At 43.3% G+C, this 23,962-nt stretch overlaps 2 protein-coding genes across 8 annotated transcripts in view; both read right to left on the minus strand.

Annotated features, from left to right (window-relative positions):
* LOC306912371 (phosphatidylinositol 4,5-bisphosphate 3-kinase catalytic subunit alpha isoform) overlaps nucleotides 1-7,525 on the minus strand; it is a 29,398-nt gene extending 21,873 nt beyond the window's left edge. The window contains exons 1-5 of one of the 2 annotated variants that reach the window (XM_079488543.1): nucleotides 7,238-7,525; nucleotides 5,762-6,182; nucleotides 3,900-4,109; nucleotides 1,553-1,803; nucleotides 666-911 (exon numbers count right to left, since the gene is read on the minus strand). In XM_079488543.1, coding sequence (XP_079344669.1) covers nucleotides 666-911; nucleotides 1,553-1,803; nucleotides 3,900-4,109; nucleotides 5,762-6,113 — 1,059 coding nt within the window. In that variant the 5' untranslated portion in view covers nucleotides 6,114-6,182; nucleotides 7,238-7,525. Of the gene's footprint in view, nucleotides 1-665; nucleotides 912-1,552; nucleotides 1,804-3,899; nucleotides 4,110-5,761; nucleotides 6,183-6,837; nucleotides 6,919-7,237 lie in introns of those variants that run through there. The other variant, XM_079488544.1, reaches the window with a different exon arrangement.
* A 3,843-nt stretch (nucleotides 7,526-11,368) lies between these two features.
* LOC306943397 (calcium-activated potassium channel subunit beta-2-like) lies at nucleotides 11,369-22,259 on the minus strand. 6 transcript variants are annotated; one of them, XM_079529700.1, is made up of 8 exons: nucleotides 17,795-17,878; nucleotides 17,385-17,583; nucleotides 16,683-16,787; nucleotides 16,488-16,591; nucleotides 16,028-16,147; nucleotides 15,338-15,511; nucleotides 14,294-14,489; nucleotides 11,369-11,725 (listed from the first exon to the last, which is right to left on the minus strand). In XM_079529700.1, exons 5-8 carry the CDS (start codon nucleotides 16,081-16,083, stop codon nucleotides 11,438-11,440), a joined length of 714 nt encoding a protein of 237 aa, XP_079385826.1. In that variant the 5' UTR covers nucleotides 16,084-16,147; nucleotides 16,488-16,591; nucleotides 16,683-16,787; nucleotides 17,385-17,583; nucleotides 17,795-17,878; the 3' UTR covers nucleotides 11,369-11,437. The 6 variants fall into 6 exon arrangements, with proteins under 6 accessions (XP_079385826.1, XP_079385825.1, XP_079385821.1 ...); XM_079529699.1 differs by lacking the exon at nucleotides 16,488-16,591 and having other exon boundaries at nucleotides 17,385-17,414; nucleotides 17,795-17,896; XM_079529695.1 differs by lacking the exon at nucleotides 16,488-16,591.
* Between the last annotated feature and the right edge of the window lie 1,703 nt (nucleotides 22,260-23,962).

A 23,962-nucleotide genomic window follows, 5' to 3' on the forward strand; every position in this document is an offset into this window, starting at 1 on the left:
TTGAACACATTTCATAATAATAAGAGAGGAAAATTGGTTTATGAGTGACATCTGTATGAACCATCTGTTTTGCTAAGTTAAACCAGAAGACAAGACATTGATTCCCTCTGTGCAGAATTCCATGAACCAGAAGGGAACAAAAGATTCATTGTAGAAATTCAACCGTATTGACGTTTTCTGATAATTACGTTCAGCGCAACGTTCAGTACAATTGATAGCAGAAACCAAGTCAGTATTACTAGGTTTCACTTCTCAAATCCCAGTCCCATATAGCAGTGGTTCTCAAACTTCCAAGGACCCCCGAATTGATGTGCATTTTAACGTGGACCCCCATATGAAAATGTCCCAGGGACCCGAGAATATGTTTTTAAGATTATTCAAAATTCTGTATATATTTTTCCAAAATTCTCAAAAATAGCAGATGTACAAGCTCGCAGCGTGGCATGAAGTGGCGTGCTGTGAGCTTATACATCCGTTATAATACAAATCAATAGCCAACATATAAATGGATAAAACGCTTAAAACGATTGTGATGCTATATTAACTACTATTTTCTTTCCCCAAACTACTATTGCTGGGGGGATTTAAACTGTCATTTTGTGTCCAGAACCAGTGACAAACTGGATGTGCGCAACGCACTGTTTTGAACTATTTGTAAGCCGTACCTTGTCGATGTCTCTGATGTTGACGTTGACGTAGGTGGCACACAGTATCCGGATCCGGAGCGTTCCGTTGATGGTCCACAGTGACTTGGTGGTCGTCTCGCCGTTCATGTAGGGCGTGGCGGTGGAGATGCGCCGGGCGTAGGACGGCATGGTGAAGGTGTCCATGGGCAGCTGGGAGTACAGGCTGTCTTTTGCCATGAGCATCAGGTTAGGCATCCGGCCCAGCATGATGCAACTACGCACGTACTGTTGGAGGGGGGGGTGGACGACAAATACGATGAATGACACTATCTTTCAAGCAAGCAACGAATGCCAAGCACACCTCAGCACACCTCAGATGCCCGAGTACTTTGTTTTTGAACAGTGGGCAGAGAGGCCGTAAACAGAAGATCACCCTTGCTGCCCTTCCAGGTCCCTTTATTAAAGTGCCCCTGAGGTAGTCCCCTAAGGTGGACCTGAAACTGAATTTTCCCTGCAGGGTCAATAAAAGGCCTAGCTTGGGGGCGCCAATTGCCTACTGTGGTATATTAAACTAAATTAATTTACTGCCAGAGTAAATAAAGAGAGTAAATCTCTCTCTCCCTCTGATTCCATTTCCAAGTTTATTGTGAAATTGGCTGTTGGGAGTATCACAGTTGCAAGTACCATCATCTTTAGCACTGAGGTGATGGCATCGGATGCGAGCAGAACTATAACTGCATTTTGTATTAATGCAGTGAGTATATCGTATATATGAGCCGTATGTCACAGGCTTGCATCAGCGCATTTTCACCGGGATGTCGAATTAAAATTCAATCTTGAGTCATAAATGTCAGGCTGCTTTCTGCAATTATGTTGAGTGGATGACGTTAAGGCTGAGATCTCTCTGGAGAATAGGATTATATTACCTTGTACTGACTCAGGGGGTACTTCTCCAGCAGATACTCGTCACAGCCACACACTTTGAGGATGTACTTTCCCTGGTACTCCTGCACGCACATCTTGAGCTGCTCATGGGACAGCAGCATGCTGCGTGTCTTCTTCCTGATGGCCTCGGCGATCACCTGCTCCGGCACACAGTCGTGGTTGATCTTCAGGGTGTATTTCTGTTTGTCGTTGCTGGGCGACACGATCACCCAGATCACCACGATGATTTGTCCTGCGGAGAGACAAATATATGCATGTACTGTACGTCAAATATATTGTCTCTGTCGGGTGGAAACCTCATATGTAAATCCACAACAGTTACTTTTCAAGATTCATAAACATCTAAAGTAGCAGATCTACAAGCTCCGCTTCGTGCCACGTTTCGAGCTTGTAGAACTGCTACTTTTGATACTTGTGTGATGCTGTAGCATGATCAAGTAGGTAGTTAATTTACAAAACAAAACACAAAAAGTTGGAATTTGGATAAGGAGTTTCTGCCCGACAGCAACGATATGTAAGAAAAGACTAAGAGGGGGGGAGGAGAGGAATGAAGAGAGGACGAGGCAGAAGGGGAGGGAGAGAGGAGGTTGTGTGTAATGTCAGACCAGAGCGCTGGATACTGAAACTTGAACTCAATAACCCCAGCAATGGCAGGCAAGTTGATAATGTGGCACCATGCAGTGCATTTTCACTTGTAAATAACACTTCTCGTGATCATATCCTAAACCAGCACCCTGAAAAGTGACATATATATCCTTTTTGCAGACCTATTTCCCATTGCGTTATCCTCCAGAACCATTAATTTTTTCCTATATATATATATATATATATAATATATAAATTATAGTAGTAGTACTACTACTACTACTACTACTACTACTACTACTACACACACACACATATATATATATATATATATATATATAGGTTTAATGTTTGTTTTTAGTTCAATGTTTGTTTTAAAAACGCCATTGACAATGAAGGGACAATTTATGTCATTTTGTCCCTAACAAACATTAAATGCCATTAACAATGGCAAAAGAGAATTTAATGTTTGTGTTGGCACCGTTTGTTTTACATCACCATTACATCACCTAATCAACATGAGTGTGATTTTTTATTAATTGTCTCCCCACCAGGCCGAAGGCCTCCGTCCGTGTGTGTGTGTGTGTGTGTGTGAGTCTGTGTGTGTGTGTGCCCGTCCGTCCGTCCGTCTGTTACCAGCTAATCTCCGGCACCGCTAACCCGGTCGGTGCCAAATTTTGCACGCACACTCCCTGAATGCCAACGATGAACCTCTGCCCCAAATGTTCCACAACGGCCTGTTATAGCGCCACCAGGAGGACAACTTTTGAAAAAAAAAAAATTGTATTACTCCTCCAGATTCTGTCCAACACACCATCTCTATAGTCATGTGTTCAAGACGGATCTGTCCGATATTTCATATTCCATCCTAAATGGCTAACATTGGCTTTCAAAGTTTGCGGGATTGGCCTGTTTTGAACAAAAAGCCTCAAATCATGAATGCAGCATGCAATTTACGTGAAATCTTTCACAGACTTTCCTACTAGGCTGAGGAATATATCCCACCCTTTTCACATTGGCCTGTTATAGCGCCACCAACCTGTGGATTTTTGCAAAACACATTTTTGGAACAAAATGCCTCAAATCATCCAATTGCCATCCAAGGTGTAAGAAGAAATGCCAAACTTTTCACATTGGCCTATTATAGCGCCACCAGCCCACCAGGAGGCCACAACCTGACCTGCCCTGGTGGAGACCGGTGCCCCGAGGGGCATTTTATCTAGTTTGTATCTTATTTCTGCAGAAGTACACATATAAATCCTGTTGGGTAACAAGACGACAGCCTGTATGCGGTCCTCCCCACACAAGTAGCAATAGCTGGGGAAAGATCATGTGAATCATGAGAATTTCCCCTTCAGGACATCCCCAGTACCGTTGAAAACCAAGGCCTGTCAATGTCAAGGGCCTCACCACCAGAAAATTATCAAGTAATCTATTGTTTCGTTTTCATTTAACTTTAATTTGCATTCCATGTATTGTTGTTTGTCCTGCAGCTCAGCACTTAGATGTGACAGTGTGCACTATCCTTCCTATATCCTTTCTATTTAACCGTTGTGTAAGCCCTATATCATTACTGTCAGTCAGAAAACCTCTTATCTCCATATTTTAACTTGTGTTCAAATGTGTGTTTTTTCCGTAAATGAATGCCCTACTTGAACAGCAGATATACAACTTCATAGTGCGTCACTTCTTCTAGTGCTTGTAGCAATTTATTTTATATTGTGATTTTTTTTTTAATCTTACCCTTGTCCAGCTTGTTGAAGATGTGCTTGGGCAGCTCCACTCCAGACTCCACGTTGGGGGGGTACACATACAAGGCTCTGCTGTGGGGTCCGTTAGTGTCTCGGAGGTCCACAGCCTCTTTGCAAACGTTCAGGATGTTCCTCCTGAAGTCCTGCACCTCAGAGTCTTTCACCAGGTCAAACTCGCATATGGGCATCCCGATGGCAAACCCTGTGGGATGACAGGAGAGAGCAGCATTAATGTCATTAGTAATAAGTCAATAACAACATTAAAATGAAAATACATCGCTTGGATGCACCTGGGACGTATCCTCAGTGATGTATCCCAAGGTCATCGGGGTTTCAGGTCTCGCGAACATCATACCCCTCACTTGGGTGACCCAGCCGGGGTGATCAAGTCCCGCCTTACGTCCCAGTAGCTACCCTCGATCAGACCCAAAGACCAGGGCCAAACAATCCATTGGAACCACTCCGGAACTACTCTGCCGGGACTGGGAGGCACAATTCTGGCATGTGGAGGGACTAGGCTTTGTGTGTTGACTCCTGTCCAGGCCCCTCCTACGTCTCACCAGGTCCACTCCTGCTCTCACCAGGAGTATCGCCAGGACCTGTGCATTGCACCAGACTCCCAGCACCAGAGACTTCATTCAGGAGTGGTGGTTTCTTGAGCCGCAATGGTTCCGCAGGCTCCATCTGGGCAACGGTGGTACTGCAGGCTTGCGGCTCGAATGGCCCTCCTAAAGGCCTCATCAAATGTTTTTGGGCTTCCTCCTCACGGAGGATGGAGACTGGGGCGCCAACCCAATAATATATAAAAATAAATTAATAATACAAATAATATTAATAAAAAGCATGCACTTTAATTACCATTTGGATCTGAAAGGCAGCATGTCATATCATAATATTGGACTAAAATCCCTAACACAATATCGCTGCCATCGGGTAGAAAACTCCTATCTCTTTGTGTATTTTCGTAAATTAACACCCTACCTGATCATACTAGTACAGCGTCACACAAAAGTATCCATTTTCAGCTTGTAGATCTGGTACTTTTGAATTTGAATCCTGATGTTTTGGACATATAAGGTTTCTACCCCAACAGCGACGATATGCAATTCACCCTTTGTCAAGTCCCGTCCGTGGTCCCGCCCCTCTAACCTCTCAATGATATGACATTAGTTGCTTTGCTAGGTAAGGTTGGACAAAAATCCTCTCCCCCTCAAGGACCACTACAACTTGGTCTCAGTGAAAAAAGGAACATATCTGGTGCAGTACAGACTAGAGACTGGGCATAACATGTGTATTTCCAAAAACAAATGTTCTTATGTTTAGATGCGGCATCTTCCATGCTGATGTTCAGCATGGAAGATGCCGCTAGCTGCCTCCACCCCACAGAGAAGCCTGCAGGTTGGCCAGTCCGGGAACAATCAGCAGGCTGGCAGTGAGTGATTGCATCCTATTTTTTTCTCCCACGATGGAATATTTAGTTTACTCTCTAAAAAATCTATTCCATTCATTTGGACAGGGGTAATCCCACACCCACACACACACACACACACACACACAACACCCTAGCCACCTCAACTGAGTCACAGCAGTGAGCACCATACTTTGGTGATATGACTTCAAATCAATATAAAATAGAATTATTTAAAACTTTTGTATGCCACCATTGTACAACGAAGTATATCATATTGTGGTTATAGTAGATTAAGAAAAATAGTCTTGAATTTCTTCGTGTCGATTCTTCGAATTCGAGAGAAAAAAGTCTAAGCTTCTAAATGCGAGTTTTGCTATATTTTCAGTAAATTGCCCGGCCACCTCCTCAACCCGAGCCACAGCAGCCAGTGAGCGACGTCATACCAATCTCTCTGTTGAGGATCTTCTCTTCCCTGTTGCCCACTGGCTCGATGACTTTGAGGAAGGCCTGGAAGAGCCGGAGGTCACACAGCCTCCGGGTCTCGTCGTAGAACTCCTCCCGTTCCGCCTCCTGGGTGACGCTGACGAAGATGTAGGAGGTCTCCTCCTGGAGCAGGTGGTGCAGCGGGTACTTCCGTGCCTCCTTGAACAGCTCGTGTTTGACTGTGATCAGGGTGGCCTCACGGAGGCACTCCAGCGTCAGGATCATGCCGTTCGGCAGCAGACAGTCCACCTGGATGCTGGGGGGCATCAAGTGCATCCCCCATAGCTCCCCCGAGGACGGCCTGGGAGGCATGGCGGTGGTGCCGCTAGTCTGTTGTCTTCAGCACAACGCCTGGTAATTAGCTTGAGTAATGTCTATCCACTGAGAGAGAGAGAGAGAGAGAGAGAGAGATTATTATTACATCAGAGCCAGTGACCCGATTATAATCGTGCAAGATGTTTATGGTAAAACATGATTAGAGTGGAGGCAGATTTGCACGATGACAGCAGAAAAAGAATGTACGTGCAAAGTAACCAAATATCATCATTATCAGGATGGGTCATACCTTGGGTACTTTATAAAGAGAAATGGAAGGATACCCCTGGGTGTGGGTGTGTTGTAATATAAATTACATTAGCTTGGTTGCATTAACATTAGACACCCCCCACCCCACATAATGTTAGCCAACAAAACACAGGACTTATTTTGTGTGACGTATAAAGTGGCAGGTGTGGCACTGGTGAACAACAACAAACACATGACATGCCCATTTTTAAATGTCATTGCTAACTTCTTTGCTAATGATCCAACTGCCCATAAAGGAGGGGACGTCCCCACGTTCATTCTAAAGTTAGCTAACGCTAACAACTGTCATAAAGGATAAATAATAAAAACTAAATATAAACACTCCGATTTGGCAAGTACGGCGCTAAACTGTATTCCAGCGTGTGTCCAAAGTACGCAGCATATGCGTCAGTTCGTGTAAACTATCAATACAGATGTGTCATGAAACGGATACGAAACAATGTAAACAAACCTGCAGCTAACAGTGGTTAGCATCAGCGGCTAACACTACATGCTATCATGTTGCATTCCTGTTCCCTCTCCTTGATAAAATATGGGACATGCTAGATATGTTCCCCCAAGTTCAACTGTGCAACAAACACAAGCTACATTTTAGCACTCCTCGCAGTAAAATGCACAAAACTATATTTATATATATATATAATATCTCGCAAACCATGTTGTGGATATATGAAGCTGACTCAGTCTCGACACATAATTTCACAAGCAAAAAAAAACACTAAACCACCCAAATGTAAAGCCAGCCAGCTAGCCAAGCTAGCAGAGAGCAGCTAGCCGGGTTAGCCGCCAATACGATGCAGACAGCTGGAGCGTTTAGCATTAGCATTAGCTAGAGAAGGAGGAGGAGGTACCCGTCCCGTCCTAGACCTCTGGACCGCCGGGCGTCGCTGGGCTCGCGTCCATCCACACGGCTGGGGGGGACCACCGCACCGGGGCGGGCAGGGCAGGGGACACCCCACGACAAAGGGCCCCTGTCGTCGGTCCCTGGTCCCTCTAACGGTAGCTGTTGATGATGCTGTCAGTGTATCGCTGAGGAAGACGCTTGTAAAGGAGCTCCATCGTGTTGTTGTCCATCATCATCGTGCCATTCCATTCCCCACATAAACACAAGCACAGTGTCAATGCTAGCTAAGTGCTTAGCTTCCACACGGCTAGCCTAGAAGCAGCATCAGGCTCATCATAACCTAACGGACCGCCCACCACCTACTGGTGGAGAAAGTACTCTGTTTACTTTAAGTAAAAGTAGCAATACCATACCACAGTGTAGAAAATACAATATTATAAAGAGTCCACCGATGTTGGACAATAGTAGCTACACAACTCCAGTACTTCAAAGTATAAGTAGGCCTACTCTTGGCAATAAAAGTGAAAGTTGTTCAGTCAAAAATACCATATGTAGCCTATTTGTTTTTAATTATCTTCTCTATCTGCTCTGCCTATTCATGGTTTCGCTGGGTTTAGGAATAGCCTGAAGCTTTTCGTCGGCCGTCGCAGTTTAATTTCGGTTACATTTCCCACTTCAATGTCAATGCTTTGACATGACATGTCATTGTGATTGGCTGAGAGGCATTCTAATTAATTGCCCGCCGGCCTTTTCGATATTGCAGTAGACTACTACAACAACATTATTGTGTGATGGACTAATTTTGTAATTTTATTTCATATTTATGATTAGAAAACGACATTATTAGCGGTTATCAGTGGTGGACCGGTGGTCAGCCTGTAGCCTACAGCTACTGTAAATTGAATGGTTCGTTTCGTATAGCCTTAGCCTACAGTACAGTATATCTGCCAGAGTCATGTGCTCATGAGTCATCAAGACAATGTTCTATTTGTAGGTACAGTAGTAATGCAAAGCCCCAAGACAAATATTTCTACAGCAGGAACCAATCCAGGAAGGCATTAGACCATTTGCTATATGGTGCTATATGGGTAAGTGATTTTTATTTGGTTAAAATAAGTGTTAAATAGCTCTATATTCTGATAGTACTCTTTATAGAGTGTTTGTTCAGTAACAGCTCTCCATGTCTCTCCAGCTTATCATTAAACAGAAAATAGGCTACATTTTCAGGTCAGAATACCAATTTTATCCAATCAGGAGCATACAGATTCAACAAGAGAAATTGGAAGTGGTGACACAAACAAAGTAAAAAGAGGGATAGCCTATCCTTTGTTGAATTAAAAGGCAACTGCCAACGTGTTTTGACCATGAGAGGTCTTCATCAAGGCGAAAATGATTCTTAAAAGCTTGAGAGATGCAGAGACCCCTGTTAGTTACTGAACAAACTCTATAGCAAAGTATCACCAGTAAGACGCCCAAGGGCGAGGTCGCGTCAGCGTGCACTGGCCATATATGGAGCGTGTCTTGAGTGTACAGGGTTTGATGAGGTCAGATCAACAATGGTATGTCAGAACAGAACAGCTCCATATATGGAGATCTAAGGGTGGCAGCGGTGGCAGTGTCTTGAGTGTACAGGGTTTGATGAGGGCACAGGTAGGGTCGGGCCTTAATTTTCGGGCCTGTTGAGAACTCTAGTTTTTGCCGGCTGCCAGGCGCGGCTGCACAAATAACTTTGGGGCACGCCCGTCTAGAGTCTAAAATGGACAGGTATCAGTCAAAAGGGAGACATCGAAGAGGAAGTATGGATGGGGAAGGATCAACATATGGAATGTCAGAACCGGTTCTGACATACATACAGTATGTCAGAACCATCCATATAGCCTAATATTGATGACATCAGGGATCTCCACATATGGGCTTAATTGCGAAAGCAGGTCGCATTTACTATGATATGATCCCTGTGTATCAAATGGGGGTCCGTGTCCAAATTCTGTTTCTCAAGTTCCGCATTGATAACACTATCAGTATCTTTACCACCATTCCCACAAAAGCTACTAATTGAGATCAGTGCATGGTTCTCAAACTTTTTAATTTCAAGGACCCCCAGTTTGGGCCACAGACCCCCATAACTCTGGGTCCATTTGGTTCCATTTGTACACTCAGTTACAGACCTGCATGGGTCCTATTGGTTCCTAATTAGCTGGGGACCCCCTAGAACCCCCTCATGGAGCACTGGGGGTCCCCAGACCCCACTTTGAGAACCACTGATCTATGTACCCAATGTGTATGCAGGCCTATAAAGTTCATGTGTTTTGTGGTGTTAAAGTTAGCAAAATCGGGCCAATTATTATTTGCACAACTTGTGTTCTATTAGATACTATGAAGAGGAACAGCAAGGATGACATGGAACGGAAGCCAGTTACATTGTGAGCATTCTACCTGGTTGTGTGCACACCTCAAAAAGCCCTTATAGTAATTCCCAGGACGTCTGGAGACGTCTTGGCACAAATTGGAGTAATTTGGTAAACTATATGTTAACCACGTAACCAGCCATACCCCCCCCCCCCCCCCCCCCCCCCCCAGAAATAAATATCAGATCTTCAAGATCTATGAGCTTGTAGATGTGCTGAAACATTCCCAAACATTTTCAAAAGTGTCGCTTATAATAACATGCCCAAAATGTTGTCAGGGTTAAAGCAATCTGAGAACCCACAGTCTGTCTCGAGAGACTAGGGTTAAAGTGGTTAATATTTATCTCTAGTGTTCAACAGTATTGATGAAAACTTGATAGTAACAAAAATCACTGAAGTTATACATCCGTTCAGTAAGTCACTGATTATGTTGGGTATTTGCCTGGAAAACATATTTCACTGGGAATGTGGGTAAAAAACAATGCTTTATTGTGTGTTTCACAACAATCACACAGGGTATCAAAATGATCTGATTTGGAAAAGTCACACCATTTAGCACAGTCATCAGAATCAACTGCCAACATGAGTCTGGTTTATACTTCATCGTAATACCGTGATGCGCGGGCAAAAATCGCAAATCTACAAGCAAGCAAGCATAACATAGTCTTCCTCTGTCAGTTCACGTTCAGCTCAGTATTATCACCTGGGGTGAAAGAACAAACACATGCTCAGTCTGTAAGATGCCATGTTCAGGATTCTACAACAAGGTACACCGAGCTCCCTTGTTAACATTTTAACAAGTGTTTTTGCTTGCTCTTGAACAGCATGCACACTAAAAGCCCGCTTCACGGCTGCTCCGCGTTAACTGCTAGCGACGTGACACGCTTGACAGTTAGCTGTCTCGAACATTCAGTGCCCTTTAAAAAAACCATTCCATCGTCGGCGTGGAAAAGAAGCCAGCTGTTCTAAATGTCTCCCGCCAGAGTGGAGAAGTTGCAAGAGGAGGAGGAGGTGAGGGGGGGGGGTCATTTGGTTAAAATAATCTCTTTCATGTCTTAGTGTCATCTCCGGCACATGACAGGGGGTGGCTCCCTTCAGCTGCTGGCCCTCCGCCACCCACCGCTTTCACTGCTTTAGCCTTGGATCGAAACTATCATAGGTGTATTTTATCGAGTCTGACATTTTCTTTCGTATCTTATGATAGTCTTCATCTCTACCACCGACAGACACTGTAGCCTGCATGGATGTTAACTCGACATTAGGAACCTGTATGCACTGCATTATTCTGTTCTTTTAAATAGATATGTGTTTTAATCCCGTCTGTGTCGGATTCTGTCAGAAATAAAATGCTGTTATAAGGCCCAGACGGGATTAAAACATATCTATTGAAAAATACGGACTAATACGGTCCACCCAGGTTCCGAATGGCGAGTTAACATCTGTGGCTGGGTGCAGTACGTTCAGACTAGTCATTGGTCCGACAAACGACAACGTACAGTACCTCAAACCCTAACCTAACCATAACCTACAGTACCTCAGACCCTAACCTAACCATAACCGCAAGCACGGGAGCAGCACATGTCCGACATGTGGCACGAATGTCGGACTAATGCTCCGTCGGAATTACATGTGGTCCCCCGCATGTATTTTTTCCCTTTGTACATGTATGCCAGAGAAGTATAGAATTTGCGCACAGATGTCCAGTGACTATAAGGGGGCTAGAGCCCTCATTATCATAGAAGATAACGAAAGTCGGACTCGATAAACTGCATCTGTGGTATAGTCTTGATCCAAGGCTATCACCGCTTGAACTTCACAATCTCCTCGGACAGTGTGGAGAGGTACTGTGTCAGTTTGACCATCAGGATGATCAGGGCCCCTCCCGTGAGCATGCAGGAGGGCCAGAAGAGCGAGTGGAAGACGGCACTGTGTCCATAGATGCGGGTCAGGAGGACGACGTCCTGCTGCTGGTCGTCTGGGTCGTAGTAGCAGGGCACCTGCTGGTGCACCTGCAGGCGCTCCGAGATGTTCATGACCATGGCGTGCATGAGCCAGCTGTCCTTCTGGCACTTCGGCACATATAAGCACTGCAGGGACAGGAGATTGTGTCACGCATGCACGCACACGAACACACACACACACATCGCCTTTCTTAGCGCCTTGCATTTTCAGCTGGGAAAATGTGTATAGTCCTTGTCACGGCTATCCCCTATAAGCAGAGCTTATAGAGCGTCGCAGTCCAGCCCCATTTCAGAACGACGAGTGGCCCAGGAAATGATTCCCCGTTATTTTTCCCCATAGGCTTTTCAAAAAGTATTCATTTAAAGACGTTTACACCGCGGACAAAACCTCGTGACAAATCATGACAATAGTAATAACACAATGTTTTGGGCCGATCTAATAATTAGTAAGAAGAAAAACATAACAAAAAGTGTTGTACCCTGCCTTTTTTTCCTTCTTTCTAATTATTTGATCTGTCCAAAACATTGTGTTTGTTTTCCTGATTTGTCACGATCCGCGGTGTAAACGTCTTTAAATAGATACTTTTTGAAAAACCTATGGGGAAAATGAATGGGGAATCATTTCCTGGGCCACTCGTCGTTCTGAAAGGGGGCGGGACTGCGACGCTCTATCAGAACTCTTTGGGTGCATGAGTCTGGCACACAACTATAGTATAAAACACGTTTAACTTCTAATTCCGACCCCTAAACCTAATATCTAATATAAATGTCTAATCCTGATCCTAACCCCAACAAACTGAATATTTTCCTAATTGTAAACCTATCTGTAAAAATCATGTTTTTTTAACCATAAAATAACCATTTCTCTCGTGAGGACCAGGAAAATGTGGTCCTCACTGACCATACTTGTGGGGAGTCTAGGGACACAGTCCTCACAAGTGCGCACGCGCACACACACACACACACACACACACACACACACACACACACACACACACACACACACACACACACACACACACACACACACACACACACACACACACACACACACACACAATGCAGCAGGTCAATCATGCTTGCTCGTTGTGGTGAAAATGCCTAAGGGCCTGTGCTGAGAGCTGATATATTTTCAACTCAGATATTTGGAAGCGTTATTTGTTTGTTAGCGTCTTGCATTTTCAGCTGGGAAAAAAGGCCACCAATAAACTAGGTTATAATAAGAATCCCCCCCACCCCATGTGTATAGTCTTTTGTCATGACTATCCTCTACTTTTGGTCTGGGGAGAGTGTAGACGACCAAGTGTTTGCTCCACCAATACACATTGCTTCAAGGCTGTGTCAAAGTCACACATTATTGGCACAAACCAAATTCCTGTCATTCACCCAATCACCCTCCTCTGGCACACATACCATATCATTTACCGTAAGTGAACTCTACACAGTGAAATCCTGAAAGTTACTTTAAAAAATGTGTTCGGACAGACTTGACTTCAATGCAAAGTCAGAGATTGTTGAGTCCAAGTCAAGTCACAAGTCATGGGTTACTGTGATTCAAGTTGGACTCAAATCCTAGCCAGGACTCAAGCTCGAGTTCTGGACTCAATTACAAAAACAACTTTACAAAGTGCTTTACAGAACAGGTTAAAAATGAAAATATATCAGCTCTCAACAACCACATGTGAACACGTGAGTGCAAAATAGATGCTTGTTTCCAAAAACACGGCACTCCCTTTGGAAACAATTCAAAACATACGCTGCTGCACTCAGGAAGAAATGCCTCAGTCACTCAGTGGACTCGGCCCCTTAGGCATTTTCACCACACCGAGCAAGCATGATTGACCTGCTGCATTGTGTGTGGGCGTTAAAAAAAATCAGAAAGTTACAAGACATTTTTACTCAGAAATGTTGAATAACCCCAAATAGATCTGTCATGCTGACAAACAGTTCATGGCCTTTCACGCGTCTGGGAAGTAATCCAGGTCCGATAAAGTTTTCTTGGAAGGTACCACAGTTGGTCTAAATTAGGCAACCAAGACGGCATCTGACAGCATGTGCCAACGTTATGGTTCAGCCAGTGGTGCAACGTAACTAGTACATGTTTACTTAACTACTGTGCTAAAGTTCAATTTTGAGCTATACTTTTACTTTACTCGAGTGTTTACTTTTTCAAACTTTATAATTCTATTCCATTACATCTCAGAGGCAAATATGGTAAAAAAAAAAAAACTTATCTGAAAACCTTAGTCACTAGTTACTTTGCTGAGATTATTATTAATAATTATTATTATTATTAATTATTATTATTACTTTGCTGAGATTATGTAATGTTCACTCACCCCCCCCCCCCCTGAAAGGGTGGGCGGGGGTGGCTAGGAGAACAAACCAATAGTAAAAAGCGCACCATTAGATGGGCATTAGTGAGTAATTTGGGTAATCTCATCTCCTCAGACTATCTGAATTATGCAGTCTGAGCCCATACGATGGGGGACATTTATAGTAATTCCTGTGCATTCGATGGGTGGATTCATACTACATCGGGTGAACATTTTACTAGTTACCGGTATTTCTACATTGTGGTATTGCTCTTCTTACTTTACTAATTAAAGTAAAAGAAAATCGGAGTAGCCTACTTCTTCCACCACTGGGTTCATCCACTCTCAGAGGGTTCCCTGGGACGCTCGCTGTACTCACCTCAGAGTTAGAGTCCTGTGTCTCCTCGTTGTGGGACAAGCGTCCCACGCGGCCCGTTTCGTTGACGCTGACATACACCTGCAGACAGGGATACTTGGAGGCCCGCCAGCAGTCTGACCCGCAGCTGTAGGAGCAGTTCATGTCCGCCGTGATGGACGAGTTGACGACAACACATATGCCCTCCTCTGTCCACGCACTGCGGCGGGATGGAATGAGAATCACATTTTAATGCGCAAAACAATTTAAGGACTACATGTCCTTCACATATCTTCACACTTGGGGGCTGACTGACTGTATTTCCGAGGACTCAAGAAATAGCTAAGTGTGGAATGTGGACTCAATCGGTTGAACAGTTCTTGAGAATCAGCCCACTCAGTTGCAGGCACACTATCCTGCGAACCGCTCATCCGGTGGACTTACCGGATTAACACTTAGCATGTGTTTATTGCTGAGGACTGAGTGATAACCCAAGGAAGTGCAGTGTCGAGTGGGAAGTCAATCAGATGAGCATGTTATCCAGAATTGGTCAGCTCCCTATTGGCATGTGTTCTGAACGGCAGCCATGCCCCAAACGAGCACATCATATAATTGTACTAGACTATTTTATTCAATGACATTGTATATTTTGATTATTTTAGGACAGCAGAGGGACTCGAAAGGTGGTAAAGAGGTGCAATAAAAGTGCTTGAGGTCGGATTCGACCCAGCAGGGTCAGCTCAGCTGTGGAACAAAACAACACTGGCGACAATCTGTCGCAGTAAGTAAGAAAACACTCACTGACCACTCACCAAAAACATGAGAGAGTCACATCACATCACAGGACCGTGAAAACAAATGTGGCCCACTGGCTCAAGAATCTTTGCTGTGTAGGAGCACAGTAATGGTCTGTGTGTAGGAGTGTATAATGTGGTTACCTGTCAGCGTAGGAGGAGTGCATAGTGTGGGTACCTGTCTGAGTAGGAGCGCAGTATGGGTACCTGTCTGTGTGTAGGAGTGTATAGTGTGGTTACCTGTCAGAGTAGAAGGAGTGCATAGTGTGGGTACCTGTCTGAGTAGGAGCGCAGTATGGTGATGCCTAGGACAAAGTACATGGCAACAGAGGAAAGGATCATTCCCAGACCCAGGAAGATGGCCCGGTCCTCACCAGCCCTCAGGGCGGTCACAGGCTTCTTCTTGTCCAATACATCACCCTTAGGAGTCTTCTGGTAGAATGACCGGCTGATAGGAAATTCAAAAGTATAATTTGATGGCATTAAAATGGCATGAGATGAAAGAGTGTGTACTGAGAGGAGAGGAGCGCATAGAAGTTCTCAACCTTTACCGGATCAGGGTCGATTAGGTTCCAGATTCGATCAATGGAAATAGCATAGTATACTTTAAGTTCCTATTTATCTGTCACAATGGGAACACATTTTTCAAGGCTTTAAAGAATAAATACATTGTTTTGTTTTTTGTTTTGTTTTTATATCGTCCCTGTCGGGTGGAAGCCTCATTATGTCCAAGATTTCTACAAGCTCAAAACACATAGCTTCACGCCACCTTTCGAGCTTGTAGATCTGCTACTTTTGATGCTTTTGCATCTACGCTGTAGTATGATCAAGGGGGGCATAAGTGTTTTGCATTATTATTTGGGGGCCCACCTGCAATATCCTCACAACTCACCAGTGGGCCCACAGGTTGGGAATCACTGGATCAGAGCCGATAACTGAAAGTTATTATAGACAGTCACATTACCTTCTGTTGTTACTTTGTCCTCCTGCCTGAGCATTTCTGGAAGCCACGAAGAACATTTTCCCTGATGACCCACGACTTACTCTGCTCCCCTGGGGGGAGCGGAAAGGTTGTTGAAAAGACCTGAGTGGGAAGAATTATAGAGTTGATTTACGTCCATCCGTCCCAAACCATAAAAGGATTTATGTAAATGTAGTCCACTCTACACCTGTCACCTGAACATATAAACTGCACTTTTTTCTCCTCTATTCTTTTGAAAAGAAAACCTGCTCACTTTCATTTAGATAAAGTAAGCAGGTGAATAAGTAATAAGGAGCTATTTTTGTTTTAGATAAAGAGCGGTACAAAATATACTGTACCTCTGGTGCATATCAAACACTGCCCTCGTAAAATAAATCCACGTTTGTACAAAGGATACAATATGTATTTACTCTTTTACAACCCTATATAAACAACGACCCACCGTTACAACAAGAAGCCTCAGTATGTGATATAGCCTAAACACATGGAACAGAGCGGAGCCCTCTCACACGAGGCTCGCGGGGTCAGTGCAAACCAGGCAAACAACTCGTTTTGAAACACAAAGAAATGCTGTTAAGTTGAGACAAGGTGATGGATAGCAACAGATGAAAGGTGTTAATGCTGCTGAAAGACATACCTGCAGCAGTGTGGACGGCTACTAGTGCTGTCAACACAAACTCATTGGGTCCCCTCGCGGTGCCACACTGCCTGCCACGCTCATGCCGTTTCTGTCTGGGTCCTCCTGCGGTTTTGAAACGAACACAGCATTCAGTGCCAAGCAGCTTTGTTAGGCTAAAAGGCATGAACACAAAAAAATAATGGTCATACGATGAAGCATAAATTATTAGGTTTCAGTCCCTGATTCATGTGAAGAGTCAAGACATGAGTCATGTCTTGACTCTTCACATGAATCAGGGACTGAAACCTAATAACTCACAATGCCTGGGTCATGATGACCCAGGCATTGTGAGTTATTAGGTTTGGTTCACCCCAGGGTCAGCACTAAGGTGAGGGTCGATGAAAACCCACTTTGAAGATTGCCAGGCCGTTATTCATAAGTAATATACGAGACGGAAACGTTTACATGGCCGCGTGTTTCAAGTCTGACTTGTCCATTTCGCAATATAAAAAAGGCACAAACAAATGACATAAATTAGCACATTTCTGTGCTGAAATACATTTGAACGATGATAATTATATGATTATGTTTAATAATTAATTTAGTATTAAAGCCTATAAATCCAAAATATGACCTTGTGAAAAGAATCATATCTCGTATAATCATTATTCTACAGTTGTCATCAATAGGCTATACAGTATAAAGTCTTATGTTACTTACACTGTACATCCTCTGCATTATGGCGTCCAACTCCATGTAAACATAATAAACATGACTTCATTCACAGTAAGGGATGAGACATTTCCCCCAGGAGCAGCAAAGAGAGTGAGAGAGAGGAACACGCCAATACACAAGTTCCCATTGGATGAGTAATTTCCTTGCTGAATTTCATTCCCAGCTGCTTTACCGACAAATGTTGCTGAGAAAAGAACGTCAATGTAATACAAAACTACCAAAAGAAATCCGAAGCTACAACTTATACTTAGAATCAGCTTCAATATCGGTCAACATAACGGCCGGCCATGTGCATGCATACTTTCTAGCAACAGAGTACATTCAGTTTTAATGACAGTAGTATCATCAAAATGTACAACATTTCTCGTGAGCAAAAAGCATGCTAACAACATTACCTCTGGAGTGCCTCAAGTTCCACACATAACTGTATTGATTTCAGCTAAACAGGGACACACAGTCAGTTTGACTGCCTGGACTCCGTCTACCGGCTCTCAGACTTTGGCATTGCTATTAAAGGCACTTGAGTTCAGCAGATGATACAGTAGTGCTTCACGCTCCACAGAGGCTGAACTAGCTGGAGCAGGTGACCTTCTGCCCTAATCACATATAAGGAACGACCAGTGGCAGTCTCCTTAATGACGTGTGAAAGCTGGAACAGGTAGAGTCACTTTCAAGCGCAGTGCATGACTTTGGGCTCAGTGCATGACTTTGGCACGGCTGCCTTGGTTTGTCTTAAATGGATAGATTTATAAAATATAGAGGGTATGTGCATGCATAAAGTGAGTGGCAAATCGAGTGGCAACGTGAGTGTCAAAGTGAGTTTCACGTTGTTTAATGCAATCAGATCAGATTTCTGTTTGGATGTATGGGCTGTCAAGGCCAGAAAGTAGTTTATTGCAACTTGTAGGCGTTCCTGCATAACATCCGGGTATGATGATGATGATGTCACGCACATATCCTCTATTAATATCTATCAGGGCGGCTGTGGCTCAGGAGGTAGAGCAGGTCGTCCAATGATCCCTGGGTCGGCAGTTCGAATCCCGGCTCCTCCTGTCAACATACCAAAGTGTCCTTGGGCAAGACACTGAACCCTACATTGCCTCCAATGAGTTGATCGGTGTGAGCTTGCATGCCACCATTGGTGTGTGAATGTGGGAAGTGAGGACGCTGGCATCGACTGTTCGCCGCTTCACCTCCCAATGTATGAATGAATGAACCATTGTAAAGCGCTTTGATCACTTGGAAAAGTGCTATAAAAATGCAATTAATTATTACTTGCGCAAGCAGAGCGCGCAAGTACTAGTTTCGCCCGACGATGCGTATGCACCGTCCCAGCAAATTACGTAATGACTACTTGTGCCTGATACGGCAGTGGTGCCAGACTACATACATGTATACATAGGAGCATTACCTCTAATCCTCCCGACACTAAAACATATCGTCATTACGTCACCATCGAAAACCAATTACACTTTGGCATTGGGACCTTTAATCCACATCTTTATTACGTCATCATTGAGAGCTAGTCATCATTGAGAGCTAGCATATGACGCCAGTTATACCCTGACGTCATATGCTGGGACATAGAGGCATTTCCTTTAATCCACCCGACACTGATCGAGATATACGTCACCATCGAAGGCATTGGGTCCTTTAATACACTCTTTATTACGATATACTTCATAATACTACTTCATAATACTACTTTTTTACGTGCACAAAGTAGGTACGTAGCAAATAGCTGAGATTTGACAGTTTGTAGCGGTCGACAGTACTTGCACGCTCTGCTTGCGCACGGCCTACTTGTGTGCAACAAGAAAGTAGGCACTCGACAGAGTGCAGTTCTATAGTTATTATTATTATTATTACATAAACATATACTGTCTATATATATATATATATATATATATATATATACATCATTATATTATTATAATTATATTTATATTATTATTATTATTATTTTAAATCTGACATTGATATACATTTCATTATGTGATTAAAGAAAACACACGTTGTGGATGAAAGGGTTGGCTGCATGGACAAAATTGTGCATAAAGGTTGTTTGAATGACGTGAAACTTGGTTATTTCATGCTCAGTATGAGCTATTCTAATCACAGATTGACGTCATATGCCTTCGTATTCCGGCGGCTGAATGTTCACAAGGCACTGCAGAGGGACCTTCTGTGGCTGAGCGAGCAGCGAGATGCTTAGTACTCTCAGTACTGCTAGCCACTGCAGGATGCTATGGTTCACATAATATCTTTAAATTAACTATATGTCCTAGGCCACAAGTTATGGAGGAAGCGGTATTATGTAACTTTTTTAAGGAATACATTTTAATTTTGTCCAATATGTATATGGTATGTACTAACTATGTTAATACAATATAACAATTGGGTTGATTGTATTTTGTCTCCCTGTTCTTCTATTGAGTCATTGCCCTCTGTCTAGGTGACAGAGTATTCGACTCGAGACTCGATGACTCGACTCGAGTCCGACTCGAGTCATTGATTTGACGACTTGCAACTCGACTTGGACTTAAGGGTAAAAACTTGAGACTCGACTTGACTTGGAAGACAATGACTCCAGACTCGACTCGACTTGAGACAAGCTGACTCGGACACCACCATCAAGTGTCACTGTTGTGCAGCCTAACACACAGAGGCCAGGGAGGAGAGCTTGTACAGTACAGTACAGTACAGTACAGTACAGTACAGTACAGTACAGTACAGTACAGTACAGTACAGTACAGTACAGTACAGTACAGTACAGTACAGTACAGTACTCGACAATCTTGTGACTCGACCCGACTTGACTTGACATAACCTTGTGACTCGACCCGACTTGACTCGACAACCTTGTGACTCGACCCGACTTGACATAACCTTGTGACTCGACTTCACTTGACTTGCCCACAACAGAAAAACTTGAGACTTGCTTGAGACTTGGACCAAATGACTTGCTACTCGACTCGGACTCGGATCGGAGGGACTCGTGCAATTGTTGAGACATGACCTTTGACACGATCCTGTTTCTGGTTTGACATGAATTTATCCCCTGATCAAGCAGTCAGACTCTATTAGCTCAATGGTAAAAAATAAATTTAAAAAAAGCACTTTGCAGGAAACCCAGGTTCAAATCGGGTGTAGAAGAGGAAAGTTCCTTAGTGGGGCTTTAATATGTAGGACCATTTCTGCCACAATTAGATAAATAAACAAAATTAAATAAACACAAAAAAAATGTGTAGGTCAAAGGTCAAAACATTTAAGTCCCTTCCCTTTGTGGTAGCCTGACATCCAAGTGAGAGAATCAGGTGAACTTAAGAAGAACCCAGGTTTTAAAAATGCAGGCGTTTCGGCTCAGGGGCCTTCAGGGTCCCGATGTCCTCCATAACAAGGATCTGTGACCCTCGTAAAGTGGGCATACACCCTGTGAGGCAGTGAATTGGCTGAGGCACAAGCTACAGTAATCTCGCGTAGCAAGACAACTACTCGACAATTTCCGAATGCTAGGCCTATATACAGTTGTATGTATGACGGAAGCATTTGAAAATTGTAGGAGGCAACAGGCTAGCTTGCCAGGACGACAGTGAATGTAACTGTAACATGACAATGATGTTACATGCAAGGGGGGGCACAGTGGACACAGGAGTTGACAGCTTAGCTCCCATCAGGCGACTCTTTGATGAAGAATATCTTGGGAAGCATTTACTGGCCTCGTTCTTCGACGTGATTATTAGTGTGTGGCCAGGTGTACTGCATGGTGCTGCTGAGAATTTTCATAGAGGGAACATTGTATGCATGTTGCATGCATAGCATGCATGTGACCCTGCATGCTGCGCATATTTTACATGTTTTACATAGGGCCATTTAGGCCTGCTTTACACTGGCAGACAAATCTAGCCTGAATCAGATCTGTGCCACATCGAGATTGAAATCCAATCTTGGTTTAAATGAGTCCAACATGTCACATGACTCATTTAAACAAATCAGATTCCAGTCTGGATGTGGCTCAGATCTGATTCAGGCTGGATTTGGCTGCCAGTGTAAATGGGGCCTTAGTTCCATGTGTAGGCTATTCTCTCTTATTTAAATTAACACTGATGTTTTTTTGTTTCATTTTTTTGCATGGCTTTCCAAAATTACATAGGCCAGCCAAGTCTATGGACTTTAATGTTTAAGGGTAAATTATAATGTAATTTGTGCCAGCCAAATGGACTTTAATGTTTGTTTAGGGTAAATCAGTAGTCATCTCGCTGATATAAATACATCTTGTAATACATTTAGGCTGTCATTTTTCACGGACATGAGAACATCAACATGTCCCCAAAAGTCTGGACGCCCCGGCCCCTCACTTCACACAAGTGTGATTTTGTTATTTTTACAGTGTAAGGTTAAATCAATTTAATCTTCAAATGCTACATCTATTTATTTGTAATTCAGTTTAGGCATGTGACACTGTTGTTTTGCTTTAAAGGTGCATTGTAAAATGTGTTTTGAAATTAAAAGCTGCCTTACTGTAGGCCTTCCTGAATCTATTAAAATGCAAATAAAACCTAACCATCAACCATAAAGAATCGTTTGTCTTCTTTCTCATATAGCCTGGCTGTTTGCCATGTGGTACAGACACTGAAATCTCAAATCTAGAGTAATTTACATCAGAGTCAGAGTAAAATAACGGCCTTTAGTTGTAGCCTACTAGCCAGACATACTGTGAGTGATGTGTGACAGTGTGAGGTCCTACCTCTTATTGGGAGCTTGTTAAAATAATCCCAGTTTGGGGATTCAACTGTCAGCATGAAGGCTCTCTCTCTCACTCCAACATGTTCTGCACTCTCGGGAACAGCAGCCAGCTACTGAGCTACGGTACCTCTTATTTAAACTCAAGTGACTGTGAACAGGATGCCAGTCTGTGCGCCGTAATAGGAATTCACCGTCACACAATGCCCTCCTGCGTGAGTTGGTGAACTGAAGGAGGCTACAATGAATCTCAACTCAACTGTACAGCTGGCTTTCAGGCGACCCCTGCCTGTCCTGTGTGAGTGAGTTGGTTGTTAAACTTCTAGTAGAATAGATAGCCTACACTACAGCATGCCCACAGCGACGTTTGAGAGAGACATATTTCTTTCTAACAACCCCTGTGTTCCTCTAGTTCAAACTTCTGTTGTGATAAGTTGTGTAATACAAGTACAACAACCGCGCAGGTCAGCGCTGTAAATATCATTAATATCAAATGGTTGTTACTTAGTTCGGCCACACGGTGTCACTGTAGCCTTACAAAGTCATCGGCAGTCCCATTTTGATGTTTTTATTATGTACAAAATTACAATGTACGGTACATGTTGTTTGTTGATCTTTATTAAAGGTAGGTACACTAAACAGTTTCAATGTTGTTGTTGTTGTGGGGTAGGCTAATGATCTGTGGACTTAATGGTAATGCCTTCATTATATTAATGTTTGTTCTGAATATATAGGTCAGAATAAAGAAGAAGAGGTGGAAATCTGGTCATTCTCAACCCTATAGCCTATATAGTGTGATGGGTCACTCTCATAATGTTATTTAGATAGTAGACAGATAGTAGCTGTCTATAGTAGACAGTAACCAGCCCAGGTGAGAGTTGGTAAACTCATTACAGTCATGTTGAGTTATCACACAACAGCTGAACATTAAAAATATGTAACCTGTTGTCAGGGGTTAGGATATGCCCCAGACAGAAATGGAAGAACTATAGCCTATATATACAGTATTCACCATGCATAAATATAATGATGACATATCATATGTCAGGCCCTATATGATATGTCATCATTATAATCATGCATGGTGATCGTACGTTCATAATAGAGATGGATAGATTACAGACATGCATAGATAGTTTCATATAATATTAATAGCATTTATAGAAAGAATGTATAACCCAGGAGGAGCAGAGTCTACGTCAATTGTATTTGCTTTTTTTTTTTAATCAATTATAAATCTTGTTGAATGTTGCTACAATACCAGCATTTCTTGATTAAGATCATAAAAGATCCCCCCTCCCAGCTCTCCCTCAGATCATATCATCTCAGCTTACTTTTTAGGGGCTAATGATCTATAGTGGTTCTCAATGTGAGGTCTGGGGACCATCAGCTAGGGTCCATTTGGTTCTATTTGTAGTTGTACACTCTACACTCTAGATAGAAAATGGTATCAAATGGGGGTCTGTGGTCTAACTCTATAAGGCATATGAAACAGGGGGTCCTTGGAATTAAAAAGGTTGCGAATCACTGACGTACTGGTGACAGTGTATAATTGCGAAGTTAACTATGGAATCGAGCATTTCCCGTCAGTTAGTGTGTCGGGCACCATATATGGTGCCCAGGTCTCGTGACATCATGTGACATCATCTGGGATGGAGATGTGGAGACCCTGATGTCATAGTAAATGCGACCTGCTGTCACAGTTAGGCCAATATATGGAGATCCCTGATGTCATCACTTTTGGCCAGCAACTCTACATCTGACCTTAAACCCTTAGATCTCCATATATGGATACATTTCAGAACCTGTTCTGACATTCC

Source organism: Electrona antarctica, assembly GCF_951216825.1.
Source record: "Electrona antarctica genome assembly, chromosome: 19".
Taxonomy (NCBI): domain Eukaryota; kingdom Metazoa; phylum Chordata; class Actinopteri; order Myctophiformes; family Myctophidae; genus Electrona; species Electrona antarctica.